The sequence below is a fragment of the Alligator mississippiensis genome, chromosome 1, assembly GCF_030867095.1.
Source record: "Alligator mississippiensis isolate rAllMis1 chromosome 1, rAllMis1, whole genome shotgun sequence".
NCBI classification, from domain to species: Eukaryota; Metazoa; Chordata; order Crocodylia; family Alligatoridae; genus Alligator; species Alligator mississippiensis.
Window position 1 is genome coordinate 15684794 of NC_081824.1, and position 26230 is coordinate 15711023.

Below are 26230 nucleotides of genomic sequence, written 5' to 3' on the forward strand. Positions count from 1 at the left end.
GCCTGCCTCTGACCCAGTGGGGAGAACCGCAGAAGCTTCCATGGCTGCCCTGCCCGCCCCCATCCCCTGCCCCGTCCCCTGCCTCCCCGCACTTTAAAAGGAGGGCTGCGGGGCTGTGCCGGACTGTTCCTGGGGGGGTGCCTCCAAAACATCCAACACATTTCTGAAATATTTTGCATGACTTCGTTTCATTTTGGAAATGTTTCGGAGCCTTCTCTTTCATTTCAGATTCTGTTTCGGGCGCCAAAATGGGCCGAAACACCTCCGAAATGAACTAGCTGCCGAAATTTCGCACAGCCCTAGTTCTTAGGGTACAGACTGAACATGGACCAGCTTTCCTGCTTGGTTGAAGACCTGGAGCATAGGTTCTTTTTTGTAGCTAGTGAACCAGCACTACTTCACTGAACTCCCAGAGGAAGGAGGATACTATATATGTAGGGCCCAGTCTTGTCTAAATTCGAGCCATGGCTGTCACCAAGCTTGTTCAGGAAGAATGTATTGCTTACTTTCAGTTTTATTATCCCTTTTTTCTTTAAGGAAAGCAAAACGGGAGAAGGAGAACCAATGGCAGGAAAATATCCGAAAGGAAGAGGAAGACAAAAAAAAGCGACTACATGAAGAGCGAATACAGGAAAAAATTCAAGAAGAAAGGCTAAAAGCAGAAGAGGCAGCTGCTCAGATGAGAGAGAAAGAGTCCCAACAGCAAAAACATGAGGAGGAAGAGAGGAAAAAGCAAGCTGAAATTCTGAGAGAAACAGAGCAACGAAGGCAGAGACAACTAGAAGATGACCGAAAAAAGCAAGAACAGATTGCAAGACAAGCTGAGGAGCGGCGTAAACAGCATGAAGAAGTAAAGAAAAGAAAAGACACGACCAATATGCAAGAGTCAGAGAAACAAGCTTCTAAATTAAACTTAAATGAGAAATTGGCAGGTTTATTGAAACAAACGGATGGCCGGAATCTTAAGCCACCAGGGAAAAGTGAAGGTAACCTTCACCTCTTGGCTTTGGTTAAAATGTCCCGGGGGGGGGGTTAATAGATATTTGTACTTTGTATTTTAGGCACTTTGTCAGAATGCCAATATTGGAAACTTAGCATTTAAAAATTAATGTTAGAAACCCTGGTCCCTATCTTCAGTTGCTGTAAATCAGCAGAGTTCTGTTAACTTCAGGGAGGCTCCCCCAGTTTACAAATCTTTCAAGAATTGCAGCCAACAAATCCTGCCCTCTCACAACAGTAACACTTCAGCTTTTCTGAGAGAGAGACCTGTGCTCCAACTTGAAAGCAGGATATTTTTGTAGAGGTTCAGAACTTATTTTAAAGCAATTTTTAGTAGAAAATGAACAAATAAGCTCCAAGTAAAGAGAACAGGCCCAACCTGCAGCCATATTGAGTCTTAATATTAAAAGAGAAAATACAAGTATCGGAAACAATGTCAGTTATATGGAAATCAAGATAGAAATCCACTTGACACACGGGGATTTGAAAAATGCTTTATGTTGGTTTAATGTTATCCCCATTACAGCCAGCGGGAGTGGCTTTTATTATTGATTTCACAGGAGCAGAATTAGGACAGAGCTGAAAGCTTGTGCAAACCCCACTCACAATTTTTGACACTCATGAGCTGAAGGACATTATTGCGGTTGTGTTATCAGTAACACGAGTAGAGTTAGAATTACAAATAAGAATATACAGGATTTTGCTGTTCCAAATGTTTGTCTCTCCTTGGCAAGATCCTCAGCCTGTGCTGTGTTGGGACAACTTTTTCTTTTCAGAAAATTTAAAGATGTTATAAATAAATAAAACCATTTTAATACATTGGCCTTGCAGAAATGATTTGACAGGAACAGGTGGGAAGGCAAACAGATTTCACACTTTGGCTCAGCAGCTGGTGCACTCTGTCCACTGTTACCTCTGTCTGTCATGTTAATAATAATAGTCTGTGCGGCACTGTGCTTCCCTCCATCTATTTGTTGTATCCATTTATCTCTCACCATACATTTAGTCTGTAACGTTACTGAGGCAAGGACTGTCCCCTTGTTTATATCGGTATACATCATCTCACACAACTAGACCTGACCAAGTTAAAGGCTTCTAAGCATTACTGCAGTACCAAGACAGTAATAGTTTGGCCTTTTTTTCTCCTTTCAGGGAATGCTGTTAGTACCTCAGAATCTAGGAATTCAGTTGCCTTGGTAAATTACAGAGCTTTATACCCATTTGAAGCAAGGAATCACGATGAGATGAGCTTTAATTCAGGAGATGTAATTCAGGTAAGACTTGCAGTGCGTACAAGACGTAAAAAATTAGGATATACTACATCTTAATCAAAATAAATGTTCCTGCCCTATTCTAGACCTGTTCAAGTTTACATTGATTGCTGTCTGGAGGAGGGGAAAGCAGGACTAATACATGTCTACTTTGGGGTAGAGGTTGAGTTGGGGATCATTATTGCTATTTTAAACTTAACAAAATGAATAGCTCAAGAACAATACAATCTCTGCTTTCTCGTCTTCTCTGTTGCAAATTTTTGTAGATGTGCATGTAATTGTGCAAGGAACTGCTTGCTAGAAATCCAGATTTAGCAAAAAGTGTTGTAAATAAAACAAATTTACTCTTTGTGCTTCAATTTGCCCTTCAGCATTCAGCATAATGCCCTTCAGCATTATTTTTCTGGCTGGGCTCCAACTGACCTGTTTAATCTGGACAATATAAAATTATATCTCAGTGATGTTCTCTGTTATGTCCTTGGTTTCAAGTTTTGTTTTCATAGTTGTTAGGGTCAGAAGGGACCTCAGTAGATCATCAAGTCTGACCCCCTGCCATGGGCAGGAAAGAGCACTGGGGTCATACGACCCCAGCCAGGTGCTTGTCTAGTCTCCTCTTAAAGACCCCAAGGGTAGGAGAGAGCACCACCTCCCTTGGAAGCCCGTTGCAGACCCTGGCAGTCCTTACCATAAAGAAGTTCTTCGCGATGTCCAACCTAAATCTGCTTTGTCAGTGTGTTGCCATTGTTCCTGGTTATTCCAAGGCATGCCCTGGTAAACAGAGCATCTCCTATTCCCTGCTGCCCCCCAGCCCCTGATGAATTTGTAAACAGTCACAACATCCCCTCTCAGCCTTCCCTTGCGGAGGCTGAAGAGAGCCAGGTCCCTCAGTCTCTCTTTGTAGGGCCTTACCTGCAGGCCCCTAACCATCCCTCCTCTGAACCCTCTCAACATTATCCACATCCCTCTTGAAGTGCAGTACCCAAAAGTGGACACAGTACTCCAACTGCAGCCGGACCAATGCCGCATAGAGGGGGAAGTATCACCTCCCTGGACCTGTTCGTGATGCACGTGCTAATACACGATAGAGTGCGGTTAGCTTTACTGATTACTTCATCACATTGATGGCTCATGATCCCTTTCTGCCACTGTGCTACTGAGAAGGTCGTCCCCTAGCCTATATGTGTGTTGGTGATTCCTTCCCCCTAGATGCAGCACTTTGTATTTGTCTTTGTTGAACTGCATCCTAGTCTTTTCTGCCCACTTTTCCAACCTGTCCAGGTCTGCCTGGATTCATAGATTCATAGATGTAAGGGTCAGAAGGGACCTCAATAGATCATCGAGTCCGACCCCCTGCATAGGCAGGAGAGAGTGCTGGGTCTAGATGACCCCAGCTAGATGCCTATCTAACCTCTTGAAGACCCTCGGGGTAGGGGAGAGCACCACCTCCCTTGGGAGCCCGTTCCAGACCTTGGCCACTCGAACTGTGAAGAAGTTCTTCCTAATGTCCAGTCTAAATCTGCTCTCTGCTAGCTTGTGGCCATTGTTTCTTGTAACCCCCGGGGGCGCCTTGGTGAATAAAACCTCACCAATTCCCTTCTGTGCCCCCATGATGAACTTATAGGCAGCCACAAGGTCGCCTCTCAACCTTCTCTTGCGGAGGCTAAAAAGGTCCAGGTTCTCTAGTCTCTCCTCATAGGGCTTGGTCTGCAGGGCCTTAACCATATGAGTGGCCCTTCTCTGGACCCTCTCCAGGTTATCCACATCCCTCTTGAAGTGCGGTGCCCAGAATTGCACGCAGTACTCCAACTGCGGTCTGACCAGCGCCCGATAGAGGGGAAGTATCATCTCTTTGGATCTATTTGTCATGCATCTGCTGATGCACGATAAAGTGTCATTAGCTTTTCTGATGGCTTCGTCACACTGCTGACTCATGTTCATCTTGGAGTCCACTAGGACTCCAAGATCCCTTTCCACTTCTGTGCCACCAAGCAGGTCATTTGCTAGGCAGTAGATGTGCTGGACACTTTTCCTCCCTAGGTGCAGCACTTTGCATTTCTCCTTGTTGAATTGCATTCTGTTTTTTTCTGCCCACTTGTCCAACCTGTCCAGGTCTGCTTGCAGCTGTTCCCTGCCCTCCGGCGTGTCCACTTCTCCCCATAGCTTTGTGTCATCCGCAGACTTGGACAGAGTACACTTCACTCCCTCGTCCAAGTCGCTGATGAAGACATTAAAGAGTATCGGTCCAAGGACCGAGCCCTGCGGGACCCCACTGCCCACACCCTTCCAGGTCGAAACCGACCCATCCACCACGACTCTCTGGGTACGACCCTCCAGCCAATTCGCCACCCACCGGACTATGTAGTCATCCAAGTCACAGCCTCTTAACTTGTTCACCAGTATGGGGTGGGATACCGTATCGAAGGCCTTCCTGAAGTCTAAGTATACGACATCCACCCCTCCTCCTGTGTCCAGGCGTTTCGTAACCTGGTCATAAAAAGACACTAGATTAGTCAGGCACAATCTGCCTGCTACAAACCCATGCTGGTTTCCCCTCAGCATAATTTGTCCTGCCGGGCTCTCGCAAATGTGAGCCTTGATACTTTTTTCAAAGACTTTGCCAAGGATGGAGGTGAGACTGACTGGCCTATAGTTGCCCGGGTCCTCCTTCCTCCCCTTCTTGAAAACAGGGACCACACTGGCCCTTTTCCAGTCCTCCGGGACTTGGCCCGTGCGCCACGAGCATTCAAATATTCTTTCCACTGGCTCTGCAGTGAAGTTGGCCAGTGCCTTCAGCACCCTCGGATGGAGCTCATCTGGGCCTGCCGACTTTCATAGATTTCATAGACATTAGGGCTGGAAGGGACCTCGGAAGATCATCGAGTCCAGCCCCCTGCCCAAAGGGCAGGAAGTCAGGTGGGGTCATAGGATCCCAGCAAGATAAGCATCCAGTTTCATCTTGAAGGTGTTCAATGAAGGTGCTTGAACCACCTCCGGTGGCAGGCTGTTCCAGACCTTGGGGGCTCGGACAGTAAAGAAATTCTTCCTTATGTCCAGCCTGAAACGATCTTGAAGTAGTTTGTGGCCATTCGACCTCTTCATCCCTTGGGGCGCTCTGGTGAACAAAGATTCCCCCAGATACTGATGGTCACCCCTGATAAACTTGTAGGTGGCCATCAGATCACCCCTCAGCCTGTGCTTTTCCAGGCTAAAGAGCCCCAGGGCTCTCAGCCTGTCATCGTAGGGGCTGTTTCCCTGACCTCTGATCATGCGCGTGGCTCTTCTCTGGACTCTCTCAAGCTTGTCCACATCCTTTTTGAATTGTGGAGCCCAAAACTGGACATAGTACTCCAGCTGCGGCCTCACTAAGGCCGAGTACAGGGGGAGAATGACGTCCTGGGATTTGCTTGAGAAGCATCTATGGATGCAAGCCAGCATTTTGGTCGCGTTACTAGCCGCAGCATCGCATTGCAGGCACATGTTCATTAAAGGCATCCAGTTCTTCCAAGTGACTCTGCACCATCTCAGGGTCTATGCATGGTAGTCTGGCGCCTTGCTGCTGCCTCTACAACCCCAGTGAGAGACTTGTCTTGCCTGTCTCTTAGGAACACTGAGGCAAAGAACTCGTTGAGGAGTTCAGCCTTGTCCCCCCCTGTCTGTCACCAGTTGCTTCTGCCCATTTAGTATGGGTCCTATTCCTCCCTGGGCCTTCCTTTTACTCCGTATATGTCTAAAAAACAATTTCTTGTTATCCTTTACTTGGGATCCCATCCTCAGCTCCATGGTAGCTGATTCGATCCCTTCCTATTAGTGAGTTTACCCCATAATTTTGTGTCATCTGCATTTGGACAGAGTGCTCTCCACACCCTCATCCAAGTCCCTGATAAAGACATTGAATAGCACAGGTTCAAGGACCAAGCCTTGGGGGACCCCACCGCCCACATCTTTCTAAGTCAGTACGACCCATCCGCCACCACTCCCTGGGTGTGACCCTTAAGCTAATTTGCCACCCAGCTGACCGTGTAATCATCGATGTCACAGCTGCTCACTTTCTCTGTGAGAATAGGATGAGATACTGTATCAAAGGCCTTCTTAAAATCTAAGTAAATGACATCTACCTTGACTCCTGCATCTAAGGATTTTGTGACCTGGTCATAAAAAGAAATAAGGTTAGTTGGGTAGGTAGGATCTACCTACTATGAACCTGTGCTGGTTGCCCTTAAGCATTATTTTTCCTGCTGGTCTCCCACAAATGTGATCCTTGATAATTTTTTCAAAGGTTTCCCCAAGGATAGAGATGAGACTAACTGCCCTATAATTACCCGGATCCTTCCTCCCCTTCTTGAAAATAGGGACCACACTGGCCCTTTTCCAGTCCTCTGGGACCTGACCTGAGTACCATGAGTGCTCAAACAGCCATGCCAGTAGCTCTGCTATGACACTGGCCAATTCCTTCAGCACCCTTGGATGAAGATCATCCGGGCGTGCTGACTTAAACACATCCAGTCCCTCCAAGTGTCCCTTTACTAGGTCGACGTTGACCATTGGTGGGCTGGTATCCCTCCTGTGTGTATCTATAATGCAACTGGGAGATTTGTCTTGATCTGTGTTCAGGAATACAAAGGCAAAAAACTCACTGAAGAGTTGTGCCTTGTCTCCTATCTCTCACCAATTGCTGTAGCCTGTCCTGTAGGGGTCCTGTGTTACCCTGCACCTTCTTTTTGCTCTCTATATACCTGAAGAAGGTTTTGCTTTTCTTAATTGGCTGGTCTGTGTAAACTCATCTCCAGGCAGTCTTCCAGGGCAGTTTAGCTTGAGTCTCTTCTGTGAAGATCATCTTTGTGTATACAGTTGTATAAACTGTATTGCTGTCCTGAATCCCCTCCCCTAACCCTCCCAACAGCACGTGACGGATAGGAACATAGGACTCAAAGGGACTTCCTGGATCACTAAGTCCAGTCCCTTGCTACTGTAGGCAATCATGTTGTATAATCCCTTTCACAAACCTATATCCATGGTGTAAATAAAAATGTTGAGAGTCTGCATATTCAGGTAACTTATTGTTAGTACAATATATGGGAAAATATCAATATTGTGGTATATTTTAAAAATAATCAGACACTTTACTTTCCCTTTAAAGCTTATTCATTAACTAGACTGGAGATGCTGCAAATATCAGATAATGACGAAGGCAGTACTCTTAAGACCTCTTAATATTTGTCTTTCATTTTATGGTGTTAATTATCTATTTGCATTTTCATGTCAGTGGAGCATGAAAGGAGAAAGAAAGAATAGTGCCTGTTGTTATCTCCAGCTTCCTCTCAAGATATAATTACTTGAATGTACTTTTGCTGCAGACACCACCCTTTAGAAATATGGTACTCTTATTTATTGAACCATTTCTGATACTTTTATTTCCTGTAAACAAATTCTGTATTTACTGTAAAGAAATTCGCAGCTACTGGTATCTAATAATGATTGGTAAATAGACATACTTGCTTAGATATCTTAGACAGAGGAGACTTACATTAGACAAATAGTGAATTAAGCCCCTTTCTCTTGCTTACTGGCATGGAAAACCCAATTTCAGTCTGTTCAGTCTGGCCAGGAACCTAACATGTCAGCTGTTCATTGTTAACTGAAACTAAACTGTGGTTGCTTAGTCCCATGTCACTGATGACTGATGCCCTGGTTTAATTTTTCCTGTACCTTGAGGTAAGAGTGAGTATATGAACAGTTAATATGGAGCAGGTGACGTGAAGTAAGTTCCCCACTCACTTTCAACTCATTGTATCTTGTTCCTTTGTCCATAATTTCTGCATTTATATGGTTCATAGGATGGGGGAGCTGGAGTTTCTAAGTGATGCAGTAATACATATAATCGTCACAGTAATCACAATAATTTTCCAATGGACTCAGTTAACTGTAACTGCATGTCACATCCTCTCTTCAGTCTTTTAAATAGAACTAGTATAAATTATGTCCCTAAGGTTGCATTGTAAGAGGGAACAAGCAGTTGATAAGAACAGTAGCCTTGTTACACAGCTTGGGATGCCATTCTTACTAGGCAGTGTTGCTTCTTAGTTATTATAAAGGCAGGCTGAATTCTGAATAAAATGAAGATGATGTGGCCTGGTACTTGTCCAGGCATATCTCCTTCAGTGAAATCCATAGAGCTGCAGTGTGCCAACACACTGAATGTCCTTTGTTTTTTATACTTTTGGCTTGTTTTTCTCTTCTGCCCATCTCCCCAGGTTGATGAAAAAACCACAGGAGAGCCTGGTTGGCTTTATGGGAGCATTCAAGGACGTTTTGGCTGGTTTCCTTGCAACTATGTAGAAAAAATACTAGAAGGGGAAAAAGCTTTATCTCCTAAGAAGGCCTTACTTCCTCCTACAGTATCTTTATCTACTACCTCAGCTCCTGCAGAGTAAGTTTGGGCTATGTGTTAAATTGTCATCTCGGATTTTGGATTTCATATATTATGCTTTATTAAAGCATTGCGTAAATTAAATGCAGAAGACTTAATATGGAAACTGTAGGGGGGGGTCTTAAAAGATGCATGTTCACCTTTTGATATTCTGAGTTGCTTTGTATACCATATCCATTTTGCATATGTAAGAAGAAATAGTAATTCTAGCTGATATACTTTTTAAAAAGGATTATCTGTTGCTAAACAAGCCTGTGCTAAAATTTCAGACCACTTTCACCCAATAAATCAGCAGAGGAATCTGATTACCAAAACGTATCTTTTTCAAGCCTAAATGTTAACACAACCTGGCAGAAGAAATCCGCTTTTACTCGTACTGTATCCCCAGGATCTGTTTCACCCATTCATGGACAGGTACATTGTATGAGAGTAGAGTTGGAGAATTTGATGTTGTTTAATTTGGTGTGAATAAAGCTAATATACTGTTGTTTAAAGGATTTATGCCTTTTCTAGTCTCTTATTTAAAAAATCTAGAAAAGACACTAGGGCAAATCCTCAGGTGGTGGGAATATGCATAACTCCACTATAATCTGGGAAGCTGTATTAATTTATGTCACACAGGAATTTGGCCCTTAAACTTTTTCTTTCTCTCTTCTTTACACTATATTGGATCAGTGTGGTATTTGGAAAGAGTGAAGATGTAGAGTATGTAGAAGTGTGACCTTTATGTTGTCATGTTGTGCCTCAAAGTGACCTTTCAGGTTTCCCCATTTGGGGATAACTGTTTATATGTACTTTTGCCACCTTTTCCTTCAAAAAATATGTTTTACCTCCATGCAGAAGATGGCCTTTATGTGGGCTTATTCCAGAGATGCACTCTGAGGCATTATATATCTTTACTGAATTTGCTGCTAGCATCGTTTCCTAGAATCAGAAATGACTAAAACATTTCCAGCTTTGTTAGCCATTAGGGACAGTGTCCAAAGATAACTTCTGAGTGCATGGTTTGCACGTGGCAGTGCATAATGCTGCTGTCATGGCAGGAAGTCATTCAGCTGTCCTTTAGAAAAAAGCACACTTAGATGATGAAGTGTGGTTTTTGAAGTTTACTTAAATTGAGTCCTAGAATTGAGTAACATCCATATATTTACTTTAATAGGGACAAGCTGTAGAGAACTTAAAAGCACAGGCACTTTGCTCTTGGACTGCAAAAAAAGAAAACCACTTGAACTTTTCCAAAAATGATATCATCACTGTGTTGGAACAGCAAGAAAACTGGTGGTTTGGAGAGGTGCATGGAGGAAGGGGCTGGTTTCCTAAATCCTATGTCAAGCTCTTACCTGGAAATGAAAGCAAACGAGAGGAGTAAGTGAGACTTAGTAGTTTTTTGTCTTCAGCAGCTATCAGTGTGCCTCTCACACTAAAACCAGAGTAATGCTTTTAATTAAGGAGAATAAGTAGCATGACGTGTGCCATACCACCTTGGGCTTTAATTTAATTGCAAGTCAAGTAAGGGAAGGAACTCTTGCAACCTGGAGAAAATGGTGTTTGATAATTCAGCAGGTTTGTCTTGCTTCAGTATTGGACCAATGCTTCAACAAGGTACTAGTGGAGGTACTAGGTCCTAGATGGTACAGTATAACCTCATAAATCCGGAATTCTCAAAAATCCAGCACTTTTTAAGCTTCCCCTTCCGCTCCCCTAGATGTGGAGGGGGAAGCTTGCACACAGCGACTGCCACCACCATCCACCACCTCATGGCACTGCTCCAGGACCAGCCGCCACTGCTCCCCACACCCCTGGACACAGAGGGGGAAGCCTGCATGTGGCACCGGCTGCTGCCATCCACCACCCTGCTCCATGTGTGGCCACTGTTCTGGGACCAGCCGCTGCTGTCCGCCCTGTTCTCCACAACTGGCTGTCTCTCTCTAGTTTCCAAAAAATGGAATTCTCACATTTCCGGCAGGTGCTCGATCCTGCGCATGCCAGATTTATGAGGGTATACTGTATATGAAAGTGAGAACTCTTAACCACTCACTATTATGAAGCCTCGTGACACGTATTGCAGAAATAGTTCTTTTCCTGGTTTTCAGAAGCGTTGATGTTAAGGTTAATATTCTAGCTAACAGTTCAGGGAATTACTGAAAATCAGTGCAGTGTGGCTGATATGGAACATTACCTCATTCCATTTTAGAGGTGACTGCAGCTTCGCCTGTGAAGCAGTCCTTGTCAGATACAAGGTGTAAAATCCTACAGAAGGAGGGAATGTTAAGTGGGAAGTTGTTTTATGAAATCTTTCCTTTTAGCTTCATCGCTGCATTTCTTGGATTCCAAAGTTTGTGACTGCATTTTCCAGAGCCTTTAGCTTAAATTATAAGTTTGTCCTGATTGAAGTTATATTTTTAGCTCTTGAGGACATTTGCTTTGGTCCACCTTACATTTCCTTAATTTCAGTTTTGCTTTTGCTAGTAATCAGTGTTACAGCAGCATTTGTGGCATTTTATAGGTATGCCCTATAAAAGTTAAGGGATGCTGTATTAATGTTAGTGACTACTTGAAAAATTGAAATGTTTTTAGGACCACAGTTTTACTAATATGTGTCAACAGAGCATGAAGTAGTGCTTGGCTGCAGTTATGCTTCTCGCAAACAATCTTAACAGTTTTTATATAATCTTTGTAACTAAATTAAGTCAACCAGCTAAAGTAACTATGAGCTTTTTGCCTGCAGACCAGAAGCAGTTTATGCATCTGTAAAAAAGAAACATAGCACGCCATCTTATACACCTGGAGAGGGTAAGAATCCACCTTAAAGTGCCTTGAAGTTATAAGACTCATTTCTGTTTAATAACATGCAGTAGCATGCAAATTGACTTTGGACGTGCATACAATTCTGTTCACACCTGTGAATGTTTGCTATGGAGTGGTGAGTACAAAGACATAGATGCTATAGTGAAAGTGTGAAGTAAAAACTTAAAATCTGTAACCAATTTTTAGGTTCAGTTGTTTGCAAAAGGTTGTCTTGCTCAAAATGTTCATTAGTGACCAGTGCAGACCTCTGAAAACCTAAAAATAGATTCAGTAACCATACATTAATTTCTCTCTTCCTGTTGCAGTGCTTGTTGCTCGAAATGGAAAAGATATTATCAGTGCTTTTTTCAGTTTGAGTATTGGAAGCCATTTTTAAGTGTGTATACTTAGAGGGAGCATAAGTACAAATGAAGGGGGAAAAGTTTGTAATGAAAAATAATCTTCCAACCTTTCAATCTGGTATATGACTGTTCATTCACTTACCTTTTCAGACCATGTATAAAATGTTTGCAAGTTCCATTTTGTGTGTGTGTGTATGAACTGTTCCACTCTTATTTTTATAAAAAATTGAGCCAACCTAAAATCTCTAACATACAAGAACGCATTTCTCAAACCACTGCTTTGTGAACTGTGGATGATTCACAGAGGTTTTACTATTTGTATAATACTATCCTTCTTCCTTTCCACCTGTTAAATCACAGAGAGCAAGCAAAAATGCATTACTCTTCCATGTGAAGAGTTCTTGTGATTGCTGTATTTGACTCAAGTATGTTTTGTGCATGCAAATAAGAAAGGTGTCTATGTAATTTTATATGGAAGTGGAGAGGATTCCTGTGATTATAGGTCAAGCAGAAAGAATGACTCACAAAACTCCCAGGTGCAATATGTTCCATACTATGAAAATGTTTGAGAAATCTTGTTATGGGAGATTTCCGCAAAGAATTATCTGACCATTATTCCTCTTGTTACATTCACCAAACTATTGAGTAAATGAATAGATCAAACAGAGAAAATATAATTTGCAGTTTGTTTTCATTTGCTACAGTACACGCATTTCTCCCAGTAGTTAAAGCTATATATACATTGTTCCCACAGAGTATGTAGCACTGTATTCTTATTCAAGCTCCGAACTTGGTGATTTGACTTTCACTGAAGGTGATGAAATATTAGTGACGCAGAAAGATGGGGAATGGTGGACAGGAAGCATTGATGACAGAACTGGAATCTTTCCCTCAAACTATGTCAGACCAAAGGATCAAGATGTGAGTTTTGGCTTTGTTTTTGTACTGCCATGTGATCTGTTTTTGTGTTCTAGTGATGGGAATGATGAGTTCTTTAGGGAATGGAAGTTGCTTCTGAAGGCCACAGAGCAGCCAGAATAAAGTTCTGGGTCCCAGCCACAGTTCTGCCAAATCTGGCCCCCCATACCACCAGAGCACAGTGTCTCCTTGCTTCTGTTCCTCCATGCTTCTATTCCAGTAAAGAAAAGCCTGCTTCCCCACTAAGACACTCAGACTGGTTTGCAGGAGAAGTGCATATGGTGTGCAAGTTTAAAGAGTGCATATGGTGTGCAAGTAAATATGATATAAACTAAAAACTCTTTGTGTATTTTATCTAGGTATTACGTCCAAATATTCAAATGTTGGCCTTGTGATTTGATTTACGAAAGTTACAGTTCTTATCTGTGTAAATACTTAGTTTTGAAAACTGTCTAACCATTTTCAAACCATTGTGCTTTGTAATAAGGGAAAATCGTTATCCTAAGCAATAAAGAGTATTTGTAGCAAGGTAGAACCCCTTTTAAAAGAAACAAGGGAAAATTGGCAATAAGTTTTACGTTTAATACTGCATTTTAAAAGCTGGCTGCACTTTTTATTATAGGGTTCTGGTGCTGCTGGAAAAACTGGGACCGTAAACAGGAAACCTGGTAAGTACATTATAACCTCCAAACTTTTAGGGCCAGGACCCGCAAAGGTATTTCAGCAGGAATGCAGGTGCCTGGTTATCTTTGTGGGTCTTGCCCTTACTTTTATTGCATTTGTTATTTGTACACTAGTATTTTTCTGTCTTCAGAGATTGCTCAGGTTACTACAGCCTACACTGCGTCTGGGACAGAACAGCTTAGTCTGGCTCCAGGACAGCTGATACTTATTTTGAAGAAAAATGCTAGTGGATGGTGGCAAGGAGAGCTGCAGGTAATTAAAGGTGTGGGGGGGGAAATAACCTTAACATAATGATTAATAATAAGGCTATCTCTGTGATTTAATTTAAAAACAGTGCTGAGTGCAATGTTCAGAAATCTGACCAAGAGCCTATTTTTCTGCTGGAAAATAAGTTTAAATGTAACCTCTTCTTCCTGTCACTGAAATCTAGTGTGTGGAAGTGTTCAGCATTGGCAGTGAATAAGTCATAATTAGAGCCAGAATTACTTAACTGATTTTTAAAAATAACAGTAATACTCCATTTCTTTGAAGGAGTAGGAGAGAAACTTATGTAGTGTATACATAGCAATGTCTTGTAGTTAATGGCTTTCATCTTGAAAGATCAGAAAGTACTTTTCTGAACTGATAAACTGTATGCAGAAGGAAGTTTGTTCCTACACCCATTCATTCACTGCTTTACATGGCTATGTAGTAGAAAAATTGAAAAGCTGCTATCAGGCCTCACTGAAGCCATAGAGAAATTTAGCCAAAATGTGATCAGGACACTGGGGCAAATACTATCCCACCCAACCTCTTTTGAAAAGTAGCATGGGATCTTTATTCCTCCTGACTGCCCATCACTCCACCATCACAAAATGGGATCTGTTCACCGTAGCTGAGTGAGATCCCCGACTGGGAGTCACTAAGATCTTCCCACAGCCAGTTATTCTCCAGATGTCCAGCCTGCACTTGCAGAAGGGGAGAGGGTGGGGATGCTGCTTGTTTTCTCCTTAGTATTTTTCCCCACCTTGGGGCTAGTTCCGGTTGAGATGTTTTACAGCAGAGGTGGCCAACCTGCATGAGTGGTACGGCCGGCCTCTATGGGTGGCACATGGCAAATTAGGGAGGGAGAGGAAGCACAGTGGCAGAGCAAAGCAGCAGATCGGGCAGGGAGCACAAGGCAGGAAACAGGAAGCAATGTGGTAGAGATGGCAGGGGAAGGGAATCTGTGGTACTCGGGAAGGGTGTGTGGCTTAACTTGTGGCACGCTTTCCAAAAAGGTTGGTCCCCACTACTTTATAGCACCCTCCTCTGCTTCCCGGTGAGATTTTGAGTTATAGAGACTGAGCTGGGCCTCTTGAGTGAGGCTGTGATTTGAAGAAGGTCATAATCAAAGGGGAAAAAATTAGGCCCTCTAAGCTGCTTGAAGTTAAATCTAAATCACAAGTCTCTTTTTAGAGCTGTTAGTACTCAGCTAAAAAATAAGGTGCAGCTTTATGTGAATTCGCTACCTGAATTTTAGTACCTACAACCAGATTCCATCTTGTATTTAATTTGGTGGGTAATTTTGTAGTTTTTAGTTAGCTTAACTGTCTGGGTGGGGCATTTATTACCATCCTCCAGTCATTTGTTTGTTTCTTTCTCAACTGCTTGAAATACATTTTACAGGCAAGAGGAAAAAAGCGACAGAAGGGGTGGTTTCCTGCCAGCCATGTGAAATTATTGGGTCCAAGCAGTGAGAAAACCACTCCTGCTGCTGCCTCAGGTAGAAAAATAATCTTGTTCATGTCATTTTGCACTGCTGATTCAACCCTTTCACCCCAGATAGCAGTCTGTGTTATAGCTATTGTGGAATAAACTGATTAATTTCTGTTTATTATTCTGGTAGTCGTGGTGGTGATTTAGTAACACCCAGCGATCCCAATGAGGATCTTTGACCCTACTGTAGTAAAATCTAGGAGCCAGACTAGGAGCAGACACATTAGAAGATATGATCCATGTCCTGAGGAACTTAACATTTATAAAGCAGCTGCTGTATTCAGTGGCTCCTGTCCTGGAATGTGCTGTCTGCTGTCTTGGTGCATTGCAACAAACCTGTTTCCCAAACGAAAGGTTATATCCCAAACTCTGCAATATTCACCTGTTGGAGTTGGAGCTGCATGCTCTTCTCCAACGAGCAAAAGTAGAGTGCAAGCTTGCAGGTTCTTGATCGTGTCTAGAGCATGAGCACCCTGCTTCCCCAGAGCAGTGGGGAACCTTACTATACTTTTGGGACCGTGTGTCCTATTTTTTTCTAAGGATCAAAGCATGCAGTGTTAACTCTTGAATGGATTTCTGATTGGTTATCCAGCCTGATGAGAGCATATCACAGAAAGCAGCTGATTTTTATCCCACTGGTATTTTCAATAGGCTTTACAAAGCTTCAGCAGTTAGTTACTTAGCTTCTGCAAGAAGTTCTGCTTAACCCAATTTATGAATATTGTTTTTCCTTCTAGTGTGTCAAGTAATAGCAATGTACGATTACTTGGCAAATAATGAAGATGAGCTCAGTTTCTCCAAGGGGCAGTTTATTAATGTACTGAGCAAAGATGATGCTGATTGGTGGCAAGGGGAACTCAATGGCATGACAGGTCTCTTTCCTTCCAACTACGTGAAGATGACCACGGACTCGGACCCGAGTCAGCAGTGTAAGAGAATTTTTTTAAAAGCATTTTGTCATTGTGTTTCAAAGATTCAGCATGAAATTATGCACTGGCGCTTCTGTGTTTAGAACTAAGATACCCAGGGTGTCCCGCAGGCATAACAGCTCATTGAAACTTTACATCTCCAATTAACTAAATTAAAAATAAATCGCCACTTCTATAAATGTAATATAAGTATAAATATTGCCTCTGCTAGCAGCACACTAGCAGAAAGTGCTCCTCTGAGGTCCCTGAATAGTAAACATCATACCTATGATACATTCCTTTTCCTTTGAAAAGTATTCACCCCATTTGATAACGTACAAAGGATCCTCACACTCGATACAAATGTGCTCGGTTCTACTGTCTGATTTTTTTTCTTTCTTTAAAATTTTGCAAAATATAGGAGGGGGCAAAAAACCCCCGCTATCCTGAGCTTGTTTAGGCACCTTTTAATTACCTTTTATATTTACAATTAAAAGCAAGTACCAGCTTAAACCATAAATGAAAGGGCAGCAGTTTCAAAAAAACACAGAAAGGAGAGAAAAAGTTCCGCAGTTCAGCCAGCAATCCCGGTCCTCAGTATATCACCTCAGCCCCTTTGGCATATGCTAAGTATCAAGTGTGGCAAGGGACTGAATTCTGAAACAGGCTTTGCAGTGAATGAAGGTTGCCAGTTATACTGTCTTCCTAACACACAAATACTGTCAATGTTTTGTTTTTAGCCCTTTTGCAGTGCTGGGGCATCACAGTTTTACTTCCCTCAGCTTTGCATCTTGTGGGTGGAGTGACCTAAAGAACTGTGAAATCATCCCACAGACCAATCTTTGTAGATAAATTTGATGGATTTGGTTCCTCTTTTCACTTAACATGCCTTGTCCCTTCAGTGAATGTCAATCTTCTCTTGATTGGGCAGCAGCTTTTATTACAAAATAGCAAACTATTTCCCATTACATATACTAATATTTATGGTTGTTCCAGCACAGAGAGCACCCAAATTCAGACGGGGCCTAGAGTCTAATTGCGCATAGTATAAGGACTTGCTAGCACTTGAAAAGGTTTGGCCGCAGAATTTTACTATTAGATGAGTTTTGTCTTCTCCTCCCCCTGTGAAGAGTTCTTTTCCTGATGTCTTAATTCCCTAACAGGACAAGTTACCCCAACAAAAGGATAGCTTTCCTACTACTGCTCTTTTTGTACCAGTGATTCTCAACATTTTTAGATTCAGGACTGTGCTCATTAGACTCAGGGCACTCCTCAGAAAATGCCAGCTCTTAGCTTTTATTCATTTCTCGACTTCGGCTAACTAATATAGCGTCAAGTCTTCTGTTGCAAAGAACTCAGAAAGACCACAACAGCTGAGAATGTTTGTAACACTGGATCCCTATTTGAAATTTGTGTGTTTATCTTGTGAATCATGTTATAAGCATTTACTCACTTACCAGTGCTAATAGTAAGCAGCCCCCTGTGGCACCCTTAAAAGGATTTCGTGGTACCATGGTTGAGAATCACTGGTCTGTACTGCAGCTTTTGCAGCACAACTGTATTAGGGGCAGGATTTTTTTTCCCTACATACTTAATTGACATGGCTACAGCTTAAATGCAGACAGACCTAAATATATTTAAATAGATATGGGTACGTTGGAGCACAGAATTCAGGCAGGATCCCAACTGTTGAAAAAATAACAATTTAGAGTGAGCTGTGGGATAGACTATGTTATGAGTATAGGCCTCTAGGGATTTTCAGAGTTGATAAAGTGGGTAGTCCAGCTTGGCTGGATAGGTTAGAGGTTAGATAAGTTCCTCTTATCTAAATTCTACAATACTTTCAGTAGATAAAAATTGCGCTTTGTTTTCCAAAGTATATTTTTAGTTTTTAAATACTAGTCAGCAATCGCTGTATTTCATTCCAGAGGAGTCTGCACTACAATGATTTAACAAGGGGGTGTGTGTGTGTGTGTGTGTGTGTGTGTGTGTGTGTGTGTGTGTGTGGGGCCCTTTTGGATTCATTTAGATAAAATGTGACAAGTAAGTACAAGTTCTTTACACGTGTGATCCATTTTCAGCAAAAGTACTGCTATAATGAGGTCATAATTAAGCATTTTATGTGATGTTTGAGCTGCTTTTTGTTCACTGGCATGCCCATAATCAATCTTCCTTTCAAATTGGGATGCTGAATAATAGTATGCCCCACTGAAACAATAGCTAGGTCATGCAGAGAGAATTTGTTTTTGGAAGGGGTTGGATGAGGCAAGCTCAGCTGGCACAGGGCAGGAAACCTGGGTGTGTTCATATTTGCTGGTGCTTGCTTGCAGTTGGCTCTATTTTAAAATCAGTCCTCTTAATACTTTGAGATCCAGAAACTTCATCTGATAGTTAAGTGAAATACATATTGAAAAAGTACAGCCAAAATCTTTCGTGGTGTTTAAACTAATGAGAATTACTTTAATATGAATAAATATGCTGCCACCATGATTGATTTGTCAGGGATGATTTGGAAATGACTGTGCAGCTCTCCTGAGTACTCCATAGCTAAAATACTGTAGCTTCAATAAGCTGCCTTCTGCGTGTAAAGTTCTTTCCCTGCCAGATGGTGCTGAATTCCCAGGCAGAGCTGTAGTCCTACAAGCATGGCAGTGTGCTAGTGTCTGGAAAGGAAGGAGCGTGCAGTGCAAGGGGAAAGTAACACTGAGCAGTAGGAGACAGGGGGGAGGTAAAAATCCCCCTAATCTGCAGCCTTGAGTGTGCTGTTTATTTTTAATACCTTGAGTGATTGCCTATGAAGGGCTCACACTTTCACCTCTGATCATGTATCTAATTGAAGCATAATACTTTCTCATATGACTGCACAATCATGCAGGCAGCTAAGCATTTAACTTCCTGTGTGTCCACCCATCCAGTCTGTCTGCATGCCTCTAATATTTATCTATTAACTTAGGGGCACGCACATTCAGTGGCAAAAACCTTGGCTTGAAAATTCAGTTCTATTTTTTTTTTCAGTTGAGTTATAAATAAAAGAGCTATCCCAAGGTATACAAATGAGTGATTAAATTTTACATCCGTCTTCCCAAAGCATTTGCTTAGTGCAATACTCTAGGGACCTGTTTAGAGACAAGAGAGGAATAGGGGTTTTTAAGTATATGTTTAAAAATTGAATTGCTAGCTTCAGCCCTATTCTCTGCAAGTTTCCTTTTTAAGAGTGCCAGCTTTCTCTGGTGTCTAGTACAGCCAATGAAATGGGCTCATTCTTGACATAGGCAGGAATAACACAGGCTCAAATGCCATTTTACAACAGCATATGGCAATCCCACAGGATCTCCCTCATTCTGAAACTCTAGTCTGCAGGCCACCACCGGTTCCCAGAATCCTCCTTGGCACTTACCTACACTTAAAATGATTTTCCAGTGTAGTGAGCTGTCATGTAGCAGCAGCCCGGTCCCACCCCTGCTCTGCCCCAGTGGAGAGGCAGCTTATCCAGGCAAGAGAGCTCTTCTGCTGGTGTACCTGAAGCCAGTTCTCTAGGCAGAACAAGCTGTCCTGGCAAAAGGATTTTGCTATCTGTTATGCACCTGCATCTTCTCTAGGGCTTTAGCCAGCGTATGTATGTTTTTTAGGGGGTTGATGATTGACACAGCAGTGCCAGCAAAACTTCTGGGTGTAGGTCAAGTCATGGTGAAATATCTGAGAGTCAAGCTCTGGAGTTTGCAATGATGATAGGGGCATTCCTTGTGTCGTAATGACATGTTGATAGCCCTTAATCTCACGTTTGCAGAAAATTGGTCCAAGTTAGATAAATGCGAATCTGCTTACAGAAAGCATAGAATCAGTAGGATGTTTAACACTTTTATGTACGGAGGTTTAAAGCTAATTGCAACTCTGTGCTAAACTAACAATGGCATGCAAGAGTATTCCTGTAACGAATAAAAAGCTTAACCTTGGCTGCTGCTTTGTGTTGGACATTGAATATCTGAATTCAGTTTGTAATGGGGATAAAAGATCATTTTGTTCTTTCGATTTCACAATTGTATGTTTGTCGTAAAGACATTCACTTTTCACAAGAACAAACATACAAAATCAGGACCTCTCAGCAGTCATGGAATCTTTTTCTTTTTCCTCTCAAATAATTATTTAGTGCTTTTAATGTTTTTAAGGCTGCCATACTGGAGCCTGAAGTCCTCTGTCCTCAGAACAGCTACAGCTTAGGTAGCTTATTGCACCCCTACAGGGACTAAGTCCTAGCCTGCTGGTACCATTTCTAGGAATAAAATTAACATGGATTTTGTGCTACTATAGACCTTGACTTCTATCATGAAGCTGCCAACAAGAATGGAGATCAAAATGATACTTCCGTGATATGGCATGATTATATACTCACTAAGGGAAAGGTCTCATTTAATGTGGACCAGGGGTTGGCAACTTTCAGCCCATGGATCTATTTCATTGGCCTGTGGAGCTTCTGACCCAGCCGCTGCCACTGCTTCTCCCTAGTGCAGGGGGCAAGAGGGCGGAGAAGCTTTGCCCTGTGGGGCAGCCAGTGGGGGCTTTGCCTACCCCACATGGCCGGGTGGCTGGAAGGAGCAACAGCTGGAGTGGAAGCGCCAGCCTGCTTCACACCCAGGCGGGTTGGTCCAGCCCACCATTGCAGAGCCTTGCCGACTTGCTGATGCAGTCACCAGTTTAATTTTATTTGTAATGATAAGCCTACTTTCGGCAATTACTTTCAACGAAGGTATATGTAAAATGGTGTGGAAGCCCTTGCGCTGAAGCTTATGAGCAAAATCCTGGTTCCATCAAAGTCTGTGGGAATTTTGCCAGTGGCTCAAGTTTGATTCAGTGTATTGTAGGTCCTACATACTACTGCATTTCCAGTCTTCCTGGGAAGGAGAGTTGGGAATCATGTAGCTGGAGTGTATTGGGGCGGGGTGGGCATCTGTGATAACTGGTTGAAGATGATACATTTTTAGGCTCAAATAATTTCTGATATAAGCTTATAAAATACAGAATTGAAAGAATAGAGATCAGTGTTTCAGTTTTCAGAAAGTTGAATGTTAGTCATTCCTTTCTAACCTTTCAGTGTCATTCTGTCTTTGTCCTCATATGTTTCACTCTTCAAATTTGTGTTTGTGTTCATTTTTTCCTTCATTTTTTTTTTTTTAGGACCCAATGTTGTCTTCCAGTGTGAAAGCACCTCAGAGACCCACTATCCAAGTTTGACTATAGCCTGGAAGCAGGGTGGGCAGCCCTGCTCAGATATCTCTGACACAAGCCTTTTGCTTCGTATGAATGTTAGCTCCACTCAAGAAATTAAGTTTTGTGGTTTTTATAATCTACAGTGACAGTTAATTTGTAAAAGCAGGAAGGATAGTGGGTCTTTGTGTGGCTTTCACTGCTGTCCACTCTGGTTTCCTCTAGTGTTTTTCCTTTTACATTGATAATCACAGATCATTAGCATGCATATCAAGTTATCCCTTGCATGGTGGGATTTCAGACACACAAAGACCCACTATTTGCACAAGTAACCTGAGCTATTTTGTATGGGCAGTCGTGTTCTTATAATGTTGTTACATGCATACTTTGCTGAATTAATATGTTTGCTGATTGCTGCTCTGAGACACTTCATCTAATAGTCTACGCAGTGAGCTTTTTAATTGGCAGCATATGTGATTCTCCCCAAAACAAAACCTGTCCTACCTGTCTACACTGCAAAGTGCCACTGTGACTACAAGTATGCCATGTGGTCCAGGATTTAGATCCTAGAACTGTTTTGTCTGATCAGTCCAGCCTCTCAAAGGGTCCGTCTTGTGGAGATGGGAGAATAGAGATGGAAGATGGTTTTGATTCCTGTTCTTCTGCATCATTATGATAGCACTGTGGGATGTCTTGCAAGCTAGATCCACTCTGGGGGATGTGTTGCAAGTTGTTTCAGGTAGATAAATCCTACCCCTTAACCACCTCCATCCCTCAAGCACTTTACTGTTGTATTGCATATGTTGACTTCAGTTTTAGAGAATAGTAACCCATCATCTGTACCAGCACCTGGCTGCTAGACCCCAACCCTGCCCCCACTGTTGCGGGTTACATACTTCTGATACAGAACTAAATTGCTCTGAACAATCTTTTCTCTTCAGGACACCATTTATATCTGCCCCAAGTCAGTTGTAATTGAAAATAATTACCACCTGAAAGCTGGCTTTCTTCTTACAAAAATGAATGGACAATCTCAGTCAGTTCCTAGTACAGAGGTGTCCACACGTTAATAGCCACCTGGATTGCTAGCCTCAGCAGGAAGGCCAAGGGTTTGGATGGGATTAGAAACTGAATAGTTTTTTCCTGCTTTAGAAGTGGTCTGTCCAAGTCAGGAATAAGGCACCAGTGGTAAGGGGCTGTCATGAAACTTGCACTGCCCATGTTGTACCTGGGCATAAAACATGCGGTACCTGTTTTATGGACCCCCCCACCCCATTCCCAGATGCTGAGTCTGGCACCTCTTCAAAATGAAAATGTCCATTTCTTGGCAGACTGCTCATCTGATAAAACAGTTCTATGAGGATGCACCAAAAAGAGAATGGTAGGCATAGTATTAAATTCATCAGCTTCCTGAATTTGGGAATGAAACGATAAATGCGGCTTATGCAATCTGAAATGTTTACAAACTACTGCGAGTTTACTTATATTTATATATATGAATGTTGTGAGGTACTATCAGGAAAAGTGTTAATACCGTTACAGAGATTTAAAAGCCTTCCTCTAAAAGTTCTAAAAGGAGTGAATATACATATTTAATATACTTTATCAAGTGATGTATGTCCTTTAGTTCAGAGATATATCTTTTGTGCAATACAAATTACATTAATGTGCCTACATCAACCTAAGTCAAATGGATTTTTATTCCAGTTCTATTTTGTCTAGATCAATATTTTGTTACAGAATGAAATGACATTGATTGTAGGCAAAGAATATGCTAATTAATTGCTCAAATAGCAGTGTTCTAGCTGGCTTAATGGGGTTATTCTTTCCTGCTGAAATCTGCTTTTTAGCTGAGGATGTTTCTATTAAAATGTGCTAATTTCTGATTTGGAAAACCTGTTTAGTATAGGCTGAAGTGTCCTCCTGGAGTGCAACAGACACTTAGAGTAGTCTAATATGCATGTGTCTTTGTCAACTATCCCATTTAAAACATCAAAATTCATGATGCTATTAAGCAACAGAATTTGAGCCAAATCTGGTTTCCTAAATATCCAACATTTTTATCTTGAATGCCAAGTTCCTGGTAGATCTCTGAAAAGACACACATGCACACATTATGGATGTTTTAGGAAACAGTATTACAGGATTTTAATAACGTTTTGCCCATTTATGCACAGCTGCTACCAGAGATTAGGGAAAGCAGCATATATGCTTTTACACAAGTAACCCAGGGTTGAATATAAGCATCGCTTCGTTCAATTTCAACTTGCAAGTGTTAGAACTAAGTTGAGAGAGAAACCCTTGCAGGCTTTCCCCCTACACTTAGCTGGTTCAGTATTACTTTGAATATCTGCCATTTGTTCTGCACTGTAAAGATAGAGATGTCCCTGCCATGCACTGTTTATCTTCTAAAGCAAAGAGGTTTTTGCAGTTCAGACACAGTGCACCAGAAAGCTGTGTGCTCCAGTCACACATTGGTGCAGGAGAATTTTTATACCTTTTGGATTATTGAAAAAACAGAGTCGGAAGACAGTGTTTGAGACATGTTTTACAAGGACCTTCTGTGTCAATGCAAGAGCGTAGCTGAGACCAGTGGAGTCAAAAAACAGTTTTAATTTTAAATGAAAACTTCCTTGCTCTCGTTTTTCAGTTTCCACACTTAAAACCTGTTGACGTGCCTGTGGTTCCATAGTGTTACGGCAGGTATTTTGGAAGGCTCGCTCCCTCTTGCCACAGAAGAGGCTGGCTTTGATTAGAAGCCTCACCAGGGCAGCATATGAAATACAAAACCTCCTGAAGAGAGATCTGAGGCCAGGGACATGCATATTACCGTATTAGCACAGTACCAGTACTGGAACAGTTCCACGTTCTCAGATTGCCTTGTTTGCTTTGTGGATTAGCAGCTGGCAAACCTTTGCTTTCAAAGCTAAGTTCCCAGTCCTGCAGTCAGGTCCTCAAAGAAAGAGCCTCTGCAGCCGCACAGCCTAACATAGATCCAGGGGGTCCAAATAGTTACTGGTTTGGAGCCTTTGTAAGGCACATGTAGCACTACAGAAATGCTAAATGTCAACAGATAATTACAGCTAGGAGCAGAAAAGATGCACAGTTCCATTTTAAACCAATCTAGTAATTAATACCTCTAGCATTGAGTGTATAATTACCCCTAGCTCAAGGCTTTGTCAAATTGTATCCCAGAGTGATTTTTGGTCAAGTTGCAAACACCTGTAAATAAGTGTCTGTCATGGGAATGCTGACAAACCCTTGCCTTCAGTGGTGCTGCGTGCGACTACAACATACCGCTGCTTCAGTGTAAGGAACTATTCAGCTGTTACATAATGGTGTGTGTTGCCTTAAAATACCTTCTTGTTGTTTTTTGCAAGCTATAGTATTAACGTTTGGGGATAAATGTAAAGACAATGCAAATGCAGGCTGTGCTTAGCATGAGGTACTTGTTCAGCTTTTGTTTTTTAATAAACTTGTAAGATAACTATGCAAATGCATTTTATTAAAGGGACACATAAAAGGCTCCAGCGTGTACGTGTGGTGTTTTTGTTTGTTTAAGTAACCCAGTCATTTTCCTTTCACTAGCTTGCTAGGACTTAGAAACCAGTATTTTGTCTCCCTCTGAAAATGGGATCATGTCTTCCTATGCTAAATGCAGGGAGCATGAACTGTATTACCCGATCAGAGGCAGGGTGAGGGAGGGGTTGTGGCCACAATTCCCTTAGGCTGCAAGGCACACGGGCAGCAAGCTCCTGAGCTTGACTCCTGGTCAGTGCAGATTCCTGCTCGGAGCTCGCCAGCTCATTGATGCCAGCTCTGGCTGGAGCCTGCACTTTTGGGTGGCTTGAGACCCCAGTGTGTGAGCGCTTCTGCCACTCATCCCCTCCTTTCCCCTGCCACTGAATTTCAGCTGAGAGGGAGAGAAAGGGGGAAAGGATTTGCAGCAGCATTCAACCCGTGGGCTCTGGAGCCCTGCAAAAGCAGTGTCACCAGACACCAATCATTGGTGAGCTTATAGAGCCCACTGCGCATACACATTGCAGCCAGAGGAGGGGTGCAGCTGCAGCACTGCCCCCCCGCCCCTTGGTTCTGCCCTTGATCAGCAAAGTTTGGTCTTAAATTGTCAGCTGAGTATGTTCCTAAGGGCCTTGCCCCAGCTATGCCAATAAGCCTGACATCAGGAGGGCTGCACAGGGGCTTTTTAGGAAATTAGAGTAGATGAGTTGGAAAGAATCCAAAGCAAAGCAGCAGAAAGGATTAGAAGTCTAGAAAACGTGACGGATGAGGAGAGGGTGGTTAAGTCTGGGTTCATTCAGAAAGCGGTTAAGCACTGGGACACACGGAGGTTGTGGAATCTCTTCAGTGGAAGTTGTTACGTGTAGATTATATAAATGTAAGTGAGAGAGAGTCTGAACAGGATTGATCCTGCCTTGAGCAAGAGGTGGGATCGAATAACCTCACGCTGTCCTGTCGATCATTTTTCTCTGACCCCCAAAGGGTCATCTTTCTCTTTGTTTGTTACTTGCAATGTGCTTTTACTCTCCAGGCACTCAAATCTACTTCAGTGTAGGACATCTGATAGACAGCGAACACAGCTTTGTTACGGGTAGGTCGTGCTGGACCACCCTTCTGTGACCAGGTGACGCATCACCTGGAGAAGGAGGCAGAGGTTGACATCATTTACTTGGATTTAAAAAAAGCCTTGACTTGGTCTCCCATGATGCCGTCATAGCATAACTGGGAAACTGCGGCCTTGACGACCTTACGGTCCAATGGAGCGTGGTCGGACCTAAAGAGTGACAGTCGTCAAAACCGAGTCAGCACGGCGCATGGTGACCACTGGTGTCCCTCAGGGTTCAGTACTCGGACCAGCACTCTTTAATATATTCATTAACGATCTGGATTCGGGTGTCGGAAGTGGACTGGCTAAGT

At 42.6% G+C, this 26230-nt stretch overlaps 1 protein-coding gene across 11 annotated transcripts in view; it reads left to right on the forward strand.

Moving 5' to 3' along the window:
• Positions 1 to 26230, forward strand: part of ITSN2 (intersectin 2) — a 126855-nt gene that overhangs the window by 77419 nt on the left and 23206 nt on the right. For 10 of the 11 annotated variants that reach the window (XM_059729082.1, XM_059729078.1, XM_019481213.2 and 7 more), the window contains 11 exons: positions 538 to 986; positions 2152 to 2273; positions 8522 to 8697; positions 8967 to 9111; positions 9857 to 10062; positions 11426 to 11490; positions 12601 to 12767; positions 13387 to 13432; positions 13579 to 13700; positions 15096 to 15192; positions 15923 to 16114. In XM_059729082.1, the coding sequence (XP_059585065.1) occupies positions 538 to 986; positions 2152 to 2273; positions 8522 to 8697; positions 8967 to 9111; positions 9857 to 10062; positions 11426 to 11490; positions 12601 to 12767; positions 13387 to 13432; positions 13579 to 13700; positions 15096 to 15192; positions 15923 to 16114 (1787 nt within the window). Of the gene's footprint in view, positions 1 to 537; positions 987 to 2151; positions 2274 to 8521; positions 8698 to 8966; positions 9112 to 9856; positions 10063 to 11425; positions 11491 to 12600; positions 12768 to 13386; positions 13433 to 13578; positions 13701 to 15095; positions 15193 to 15922; positions 16115 to 21265; positions 24822 to 26230 lie in introns of those variants that run through there. The other variant, XM_059729088.1, reaches the window with a different exon arrangement.